Below are 10,108 nucleotides of genomic sequence, written 5' to 3' on the forward strand. Positions count from 1 at the left end.
CACAAGACCCTCGGAGCATGTGGAGGGGCATTAAGTGCATAACAGATTATAAAGGAAGGAGTGAACAATGCCCCAAAGACCCATCTCTGCCTGATGCCCTCAACAAGTTCTATGCACGCTTTGAAGACCCGAACAGACCACCCAGCACCAGACTCACCTCACCACCGGACGAAGAGCATCTCAGCGTGACCTCAGCAGAAGTAAGGAGTACCTTCAGGAGGATTAATCCGCACAAAGCAACTGGCCCAGACAACATCCCCGGAAAAGTGTTGAAGGAATGTGCTGATCAGCTCTGTGAGGTGCTGGCAGACATCTTTAACACCTCACTTACCCTGGAGACGGTTCCCACCTGCCTGAAGACTGCCACCATCATCCCAGTCCCAAAAAGCTCTACAGTGACTGGTCTGAATGACTATCGGCCAGTGGCCCTCACCCCGATAGTCGCTAAATGCTTCGAAAAACTGATCATGACTCACATCAAAACAACCATCAACATCAACGAGGACCCTCATCAGTACGCATACCGTGAGAACCGATCAACAGAGGATGCAATCTCCTCTGTGGTCCACACTGCACTCAACCACCTGGAGCAGAAAAACTCTTACGTCCGTATGCTCTTTGTGGACTTCACATCCGCCTTCAACACCATGATCCCCCAAACCCTGATGGACAAACTATCCACACTAGGACTAAGCCCCTCCATCTGCAACTGGGTACTAGACTTTTTAACAAACAGACCACAGTTAGTGAGGATCCACAACCTCTCCTCCTCCACCATAACCCTCAGCACTGGCTCTCCTCAGGGATGTGTGTTGAGCCCCCTTCTGTTTACTCTGCTCACATATGATTGTGTAGCTACCCATCCAGGCTGTCACATTGTAAAGTTTGCAGATGATACAGCGGTGGTGGGATGCATCACAAACAATGATGAGTCCAGCTACAGGCAAGAGGTGGAACACCTGGAGAGCTGGTGCAGAGAGAATAACCTTCACATCAATGTGAAGAAGACAAAGGAGATGATTGTGGACTTCAGAAGGAACAAAAACACCTACACCCCCCTGAACATAAGAGGATCTGCGGTGGAAGTGGTCTCCAGCTACAAGTACTTGGGTGTACACATGAATGACAACCTCAGCTGGAGCAACAACACCACCAGCCTGATCAAGAAAGCTCATCAGAGACTCTACTTCCTCAGACGGCTGAGGCGAGCTGGTCTGGGAAGCTCAGTCCTCACCTCCTTCTACAGGTGTGCAGTGGAGAGCATCCTGTGCTCGAGCATCAATGTGTGGCATGGAGGCTGCACAGCTGCAGAAAGAAAAGCTTTGCAGAGAGTGGTGAAGGCTGCACAGAAGACTGTTGGAATCAGCCTCCCCACCATCACAGACGTCTACACCTCCAGATGCAGGAAGAGGGCCACCTGCATCATGAAGGACCCCACCCACCCAGCACACACACTTTTTGCCCCACTCCCCTCAGGAAGGAGGTTAAGGAGCATTAAGTGTAGAACCACTAGACTGAGGAACAGCTTCTACCCTGAGGCTGTTAGACTCATGAATCTCTAACTAGAATAATCACTGTGTAAAACCATATCATGTTGCTGCTGATCTGTTTCATGTTGCTGCTGATCTGTTTCAATGTTGATGTGTTCATGCGTGCACATCTGCTCACAGACTCATGTTCATGTTTGTGCTGATGTTCAATGTTTTATGTTATGAGTGCTTAGTGTATATTTAGTTGATGTTTTTCTTAGTTCATATCTTAGATGTTATTACTGTTTTTCTTATACATTTTATTGTTGGATGTAACTGGGACCCTGTGTACATAATTTCGCTCCACCACATGTACCACATGAGGTGCGAATGACAATAAAGAAACTCTGACTCTGACTGACAAACTGACCACACTTTTCACTCTGCTACTGTCTTTATTTACTCTGCTCAACCTGTTTTGTATTTGTAATTATTTTTTCTATCCTTAACATGTGTTTTTTTTTTGTCTTTCAGATACACCTGGACCTATATCTGGACCTACCATTCTGTGTTCGTCTGTCTCTCCTTCCTGTCCTCTCAAACCAGCCAGTCAAAGCAGATGGCCATTTGTCCTGAGCCTGGTTCTGCTGGAGGTTTCTTCCTTTTAAAAGGGAGTTTTTTTCCTTTCCACTGTTGCCACTGTGCTTGCTCAGGATGGGAGACTGCAACGAAGCCAAGATTCAACTTGTCTGCTGGATTCCTTAGATAGAGAACTTTACTAATTGGCTTTTATGTATGTGAATGTTTCTGTAAAGTGCCCTGAGACAACTTTGTTGTGATTTGAAGCTATATAAATAAACTGAATTGAATTGTATGGGAACACACAATGATGACAACACTTAACACTTTATTATATTATTATTATTATTAAACCTACACTAGTAGGCTAGTTAATGTTTGATTCACACTAGTCGACTAGTGCATACATTAGTTGACCTATAGGCAGTGTTTGTATTAGTGAACATGGAAGGTTTTTCATGCTCACTAGTTAACTTGTAAAAGTCATCTTCCAGTTTGGTCCAGTTGTCCACTAGTACGTTAAAATATAGACTAATTTGGGATGTTTGACCTACTTGTGCTGCAATTTAGTTGCCTAGCGGGACTTTAATAATTAAACAAAAGTGCAAAAAGTAGTGAGACTGCTCAACCATCTAAGATGTCGAATTAGTTCAACCAAACACAACTAGTGCAGCCTGGTCGCACATTAGACAGTGAAAGTAATAGTAATACATAACATAGGGGCCACTGTGGTGTAGAGGTTGGGCAGCAGACTTGGGACCAGAAGGTTGCAGGTTCAACTCCCACTATCTCCACGTCATGGTGTCCTTGAGCAAGACGCCCAATCCCTAACTGCTCCCCAGGGGCTTACAAAGCTGCCCACTGCTCCACCTGGTGTATCTCAGGTGTGATGGGTTAAATGCAGAGACTAATTTAATGACTGAATGGGAACATACAATGATGACAACACTTTATTACATGATATCAGCCCACCCAACTCTGACAACTCCCCGTCTTACCTGTAGCAATATGCCCACCTCTTTGACACCTCCCTGACTCTGTGGTCTTTAGTGAGTCCTCCTGTCAGATGGAGGTACATCACACCAGCTGTCCAGCCAACTCCTATGGATCAGCATTTCTACCCAGCCCAGCATGCTGCAGTTCAGCTGTTCATTCAGAACCAACAACTCGCTGCAGGTCTCAGGCCCTATTTACACGGACACGATGGGGGGAAACGTAGTTTTTTTTCGTATGTTAATTAGAGGAAAAGATCCGCGTTGACACGGTTGTATTTTGGGTTTATATGCATCCGCAAGATTCCCCCCCGCCCTCCCGAATCCGCTGTAGTTACCATGCCAGGTCATTAGATGGCACTGTGAATTTTGTACCTTCACCTAATGCGCATGCGTGCTGCCTCGGCACGCTGTTTCCTGTGAGCTAAAAAGCTTTGCTAACAACATCTTAACAACAAGTTAAAGCTGGATTCTAGCTGGATTTTGGATAAAAGAGTCGACAGATTTGACGTCAAGCGGAACCTCTTCGTCTAACAGCTCCACACCGGTCGCTTAGTGGACCAGAACCGAGTCAACATTGTTGGACTTTACTCCATGATAATCAGTAGCTGGTTTACAGCAGGTAAATCAAATGTTCTTAATAATGTCAGCTTGTGTTTACTTTGGTTACAAAACAACCAACTGAGTTTTTATTTTTTCCTGAAAGAAGAAGGAGCTGTCTCCCACCAGGCGGACCGGTTCTGAACGAGGCTCGGCAGCAGGACGTCGAAGAGAGATGATGGATGAACTATTTATTTAAAATTCCCCTCAGTTCTTTTATTCAATCCATTCAATGTTCAGTTTAATTATCAGTTTGTGGTGTTGAATAAATAAATAAAAATTAAACCTGATGTCTTCATTTTCAACGTTAATAGCATGCAATATGTTTAGCATCATTTTAATCCCATAATTTGAATTACGTAATGTCCCGATACCTTCATTTAGCTCAGAGAGCTTCATTATATATCTCAAACTTAAGATAAATACTGTTTATTATTATTAAATTTATTATTTAGCACATTTATATGTTATAGTGCAGCGTGACGTGTGTGCGTGCCTCGTTCTATAAACAGCGACATTAGAACTGGATCAGATTGTCTCTTCCAACACAGGTGTCTGTCACAGAAACCTGGAATCTGAACTAGATTAACTACGAGATAATAAATATATTCCATCAGTCGTAGTTCTGAAAGCAGTGTGTCCACCGAAATGTTGATAGAAATATAGCATCTGTCCGCGCGTGAGTGTGCACATGTGTTTCAACACAAAGCCTTAGCGGGAGACGTTTACATTATCAGCGGGGGGTCAGCGAAAAAACTCCACTCTGGAAGGTGGATTCAGAAACCTCCGGATTCAAATAGGGGGGCCACTGGTGTCGTGTAAATAAATGATCAGCAGAACCGCAGAGAGAAAGCTGCAGATGCACTCAAAATACGCGCCGTGTAAACAGCCCCTCAGTCTCAGAGTGCCCTGTTGCAGTCACACCTGCTGACCTGCAGTCAGGTGACCTCCTGCAGCCTCTGCAGCTCTCACGATGCTGAGTCAGCTAATCTCAGAGCAGCTCTGGATGAAGGTGTAATCCAGAGACCAGATGGCCTCCTAAGGCCCCCAGTATACTGCCGCGTACATCCATACGCAGAGGTATGCACGTACGTATGCAGAGGTACATGCGTAGCCCCCAGCGTACCCTCCATGCAAAGCTCAAATTTTTACGACCGCATATGCGTACGCGGTGTCGTACAATAAACTGCCCAGCAATGGACTGTTTTGTATGCAACACCAATGTATTAAATTCCCCTTCTTCATCTCTGATCTGGTCTTTTCTTTTGTTTTTTTGCCAAGAGGCAGTGATCTCTTCCTCCTCCGTTGATGCCATGACTGAAATGGTGAGAAATGGAGGAATTTGTCACGAGCGAATTAAACTCAGGTCCAGCGTGGCTGCGGGAGGGTCTGGAGATTTCCTGGTGGGCTGGTCTGATGTGTGGGCTGTCGAGCCAGCGCTCTCCATTTTTTTTTTATTTTTTTAGATCTTTTTATTAACAACATATAAACACAGAACACCGCTGCGGCTCAGGCTGCCAGCGCTCGCTTTTTTCGTTTTTCCGACCTGTCAATCAATCCAGTAGGTGTGTCAGCAAATGACCAATCGGCGACCTCAATTTGTCCCGAAGGTAAACGCCCCTTGTCTGTGAAGCTGCTCTGCAGCTGCTCGGGGTGTACGCTCGAGTATGAAGTCTGAACCCTCTGCGTACAGTACACGCGTACGTACGCATGAATAGACGTACGTGGCAGTATACTGGAGCCTTTACTGTTACTCCTAACCAGTGGCGGCGCCAGGGGGACGCTAGGGGGCGCTATAGCTACCCCTAGAAAAGTTATAGCACCTCCATAGCACCCCCAGGAAATATTTAGATTTTTTTCTTCATCTAATTTAATATTTTAAATATGTAGTTGTGGCATTTTCTTCTAAAGACAAATATATATAAAAAGAATCAACCATTCTAATTTCAGTAAAAAATAAAAATAAAAAAAATAATTCAACCTGATTTGAACTTTGCGTATTATTACTTCCGGGAAGCAATTGAGAGGAACACGCTGCGCAAATATGGATCGTTTTTTGCAACCAAAAGTTCCACGGATGGAATTTGAGAAGGATGCATTTTTGGAAGCAGAGTCCGACCAACAAAGAAATATTAATCTGGATGAAGAAGATAAACTGTGCAGTTATCCTTCCACTGCTGCTGAGAATGCTAACAGTGTTAGCACTGGACAGCTAGAAGATCTAAGCAGAAGTCCTCAAGATGGACCAAGACGACCACTTCTGCAAAAATACCCATCACGCTTGTTTGGAGTGCAACAGAGAAGTTTTAGTAAAGGCTGGCTCGATCAATATTTGTGGTTAGAATACAGCGTGAGTAAAGATGCCGTGTTTTGTTTTGCTTGTCGGCATTTTCTAAAAGGAGGACACAGGTTCCATCTTGAGCCAGCATTTACCGCGCTCGGCTTTAACAACTGGCGGAAAGCAGCAGCGTCATTGAAGAGCCATCATGAAAGCGCCGGACACAAATTTGCAATGGAAGCGTGGAGTGAATTCAAGTTTAAACAAACGAGTGGATCAAAACTCCCCAACATGCTCGACAAAGGACATTCTGCATTGGTTCAGGAGAACCGGAGGTACATGATGGGTGTTGTAGAAAGTTTGCGCTACACAGCTTGTCAGGGAATCGCACAGCGCAGTCACAGTGAGAAACAGGATTCAGCTAACAAAGGTAATTTTCGTGAGATGCTTGATGTGATTGGAAAATTTGATCCCAATGTCCAAAAAAAGCTGACAATTAATCCATCTAATGCTAAGTATGTTCATCATGACATACAGAACGAAATATTTAATGTTATGGCTGAAATGATAAGAAAACAAATCAGCAATGAAGTGAAAGAAGCTCAACACTTTGCTATTTTGGTGGATGAAAGTAAAGATATCAGCAAAAAAGAACAAATATCTGTTATTGTTCGTTATTTGCAGCCAGATTCAGAGAAGGTGGTGGAAGAATTTTTGCATTTCACCCCAGCAGAAGGATTAGATGCAGACTCACTTTTTGACTGTATCAAAATGACCCTCAGTCGTTGTAATATTGATATAAATTGCTGTGTCGGACAGTGCTATGACGGTGCTGCTGTTATGTCCGGGTGCAACAATGGAGTTCAAGAAAAGTTGAGAAAAGAGGTGCCGCAAGCTGTGTACATTCACTGCCATGCTCACAGGCTGAATCTTGTGTTAGTAGACTGTGTACATAATGTTGATGCTGCAGCCGATTTTTTTGAGATATTGCAAATGCTTTACAAGTTTTTTTCTGGGTCTGTTGTTCATGATCTTTTTTTGAAGAAGCAGGAAGAACTTGTGTCAGCTGTACAGCGCCTAGAACTTAAAAGACTCAGTGACACCCGCTGGGCGTGCCAGTATGATTCCATACGTGCTGTCAAAAAAACTCTCCCAGCTGTTATAGCTACGCTGCACGATGTTGTTGACCAGAAAAATGCTAAAAGGAGGACGGAGGCTAAAGCTCTCAGTGCACTTATAGATAAGAAGTTTGTTCTGCATCTTGTAATTTTTGAGGATATTTTCAGAACAACAAAATTCATGTCTGATCAGCTACAGTCTCCTAATTTAGATCTAGTAGCAGCAAATGACCTGGCTCATTCTGTAATAACTGCTTTAACAGAAAAACGCACAGATGACAAATGGGAGACACTCAGAAAAGAAGCAGAAGAACTTTGCAGCAACACAGGAATAGCAACAGAGACTGTACATCGGCAGAAAAGACAGACTCAAACAGCTAAACATCTAGAGCACTTTATTGTGGATGCCTCAATAGAAAGAAAAGGTGCAGACAGCACGGATGACCTAAAAACAAAATCATTCTATTCTGTTATAGACAGGATGCTAATGGAAATGAAACAGCGTTTTTCTTCAGAAACTAATGAAGTACTGAAAGGTTTGCCAGCTCTAAACCCCAAACACCCATCATTCCTTGACAAAAAATGGATACTGCCTATGGCCTGTCTTCATGGAGTTAACGAGGAGAACTTGTCAGCTGAGCTCCACCAGGTTCGCCGGCTGCTGAAAAGGAAAGAAGAACTGGGACTTATAATCAACAACACACAAGACTTCCTATCTGTGATGCGGCCCTACAAAGATGCATTCCTGGACTTGTATAAGCTGATATCCATATCTTTGACTCTTCCAGTAACATCAGTGAGCTGTGAGCGCAGTTTTTCTTGTTTGCGTCGTTTGAAGAACTACCTAAGAAACAGCAGCGGAGACAGTCGAACAAGTGACCTGGCACTTCTTGCTATCAATCCTTTAAGAACCAGGACCCTGGACAGTGACAGGATTATTGATGCTTTTGCCCTCAACCACAATAACAGGCGGATTGTCCTGTTATGAAGACTTCTGATGGTGAGTGAATGATTTCAATCTTCTCTGACTTTGTAATGCATTCAGCATTGTGGACTGAAATTGTTTATGTGATACATCTGGGGAAACAATGTGAATTTGTTGTAACAGTTTGCATACTAAGATCTATAAATATGGCAAGTGTGTCACGTTTGTATATGCTTTAAATTAATTGCAGAGTACCACATTATTCACTATCCACTGTATTGGTGACTGCTGATGTCAGAGTTTTCAGTGCACCTGTGTGTGTGTGTGTGTGTGCGTGCACGTGTGCTTGTGTTTGTGTTGATAACTCTAGGGAAGAAAAATAACCTTCATAGCACCCACAGTAAAATGCTTAGCCTCCCCTTAGCACCTGCTGAAAAAAATTTCTGGAGCCGCCACTGCTCCTAACTCATGACAGAACAAAACTTCTCAGAGGAATCCATCGCTCTCAGGTAAACTTGGGTAACACATTCAGTTTCCATCAACAGAACCTGAACCAGGACCAGCACAGGTTAGTCTTGAAGAACATTTTCATAATGATCAGAAAGTCCTGAAAAAAATGTGGACGTTTCATGCTGAATGTTAGGACCTCTCAGCTCTGAGATCCAACTTTGTAAAGTTTGTTTTTACAGGTGTGATGTAAGAACACAGATGACCAAGTCAAAAACCAGGTATGGGTCAAAATTAGGCGGATAACATCAACCGTTGAGTTCTGGATGTATGAAAACGTGGCAGCAGCTCAGCCCAGGGCCCGTGGGTCACATCCAGCACATCAAATCATACTCACTACACATTACAGTCACTTATAAATTACACAAACCACAATGCTTAGTGTTGCATATGTCAAAAAGGCAGGTTGGCTTTCTTGGACTGTGAGGTCTCAGTCTCTGATAGCGGACTTTTGCAAACCGAGGTGTACTGCAAACCCACCCACACAGACCAGTATTTGCAGTTTGACTCCCATCACCCTTTGGAGCACAAGTTAGGAGTCATCATGACTCTGTATCACAGAGCAGACAGCATCCCCACTAACTCAGGAGCCAGGCAGAAGGAGAAATCTTACACAAGACAGGCTCTAGAGCAATGTGGATATCCTAACTGGGCCTTCCTGAAAGCAGAGAAGAAACCCAAACAGGACTCCAGTCAGCCATCAGGTGAAAAGGAGGAACCCAGACACAGACCAGTGTTCATTCCGTATGTTGAGGGAGTATCAGAGAAACTGAGACATTTATTTTCTAAACATAACGTCCCAGTGGCTTTTATTTTTTATTTTTTCCCAAATTTATTTTTGCTTTTACATGAGGTACAGTGTAAATACAGTGCAGCAGTTACATAGTTAGCATTGTACCATTAACATACAAACATAATTGGGCTAGAACACACCCAATTAAACACGCATATAAGCATCTACCTGAAATGGATCAAGTCACAATAAACATACTGCGTTACCGGACAAAAAACAGATACATCAAAAAATAAATAAGATAAGAAGCACTGTACTAAATATACATAAATTTCTTTCCCTCGACCCATACAAACACACACTCAGAGACGATAAACAAAAATTAAACAAAAAATAAATAAAATGAAAATAAATAAAAATAATTCAGGTGCCAGGGGATACTTCTGTCAATATATCAGTCAAACTTAACTCAAGAAAGAAGATGAAAGTAAACAAGATAGTAGATAGGAATAATAAGAATAAAAATAATAATAATAAACACCAGCTACGTGTACCACCTTATCAGTCTGGAATATTAGGGAAATTAATCTTCCTAAGGGTTCTTAACAGGGGGTTCCACAAACCCAAAACTCTCGTAGAGGAGCCTCTTAGAGTAAAACGGATTTTCTCAAGTTTAATGAAATACAGCGTATCTCGAAGCCAATGGGTATAGGATGGAGGGTGAGACGACTTCCATTTCATTATAATAACTCTCCGCGCCAAAAAGTAAAAAAAGCCAAGGAAGATTTCTGGAAGGAGGACAGGGTGGATTGTGGAGGTGCAACTCCAAACAAAGCAGTCATGGGGTCAAGCTCCAGTTTCTTGTCAAAAATGTCCGATAAAATAGCAAACACTTTGGACCAATACT

General features: G+C 43.1%; 1 protein-coding gene across 1 annotated transcript; it reads left to right on the forward strand.

The window, feature by feature from the left end:
* Window positions 1-5,556: 5,556 nt before the first annotated feature.
* On the forward strand, window positions 5,557-8,033 carry LOC119424795 (zinc finger MYM-type protein 1-like). Its single transcript, XM_037692301.1, has 2 exons — window positions 5,557-5,897; window positions 6,183-8,033. The coding sequence occupies exons 1-2, from the start codon at window positions 5,685-5,687 to the stop codon at window positions 8,022-8,024; spliced, it is 2,055 nt and encodes a 684-aa protein (XP_037548229.1). The 5' UTR covers window positions 5,557-5,684; the 3' UTR covers window positions 8,025-8,033.
* Window positions 8,034-10,108: the final 2,075 nt, after the last annotated feature.

The sequence above is a fragment of the Nematolebias whitei genome, chromosome 2 (assembly GCF_014905685.2).
Source record: "Nematolebias whitei isolate Nwh7 chromosome 2, NemWhi1, whole genome shotgun sequence".
Lineage (NCBI taxonomy): Eukaryota > Metazoa > Chordata > Actinopteri > Cyprinodontiformes > Rivulidae > Nematolebias > Nematolebias whitei.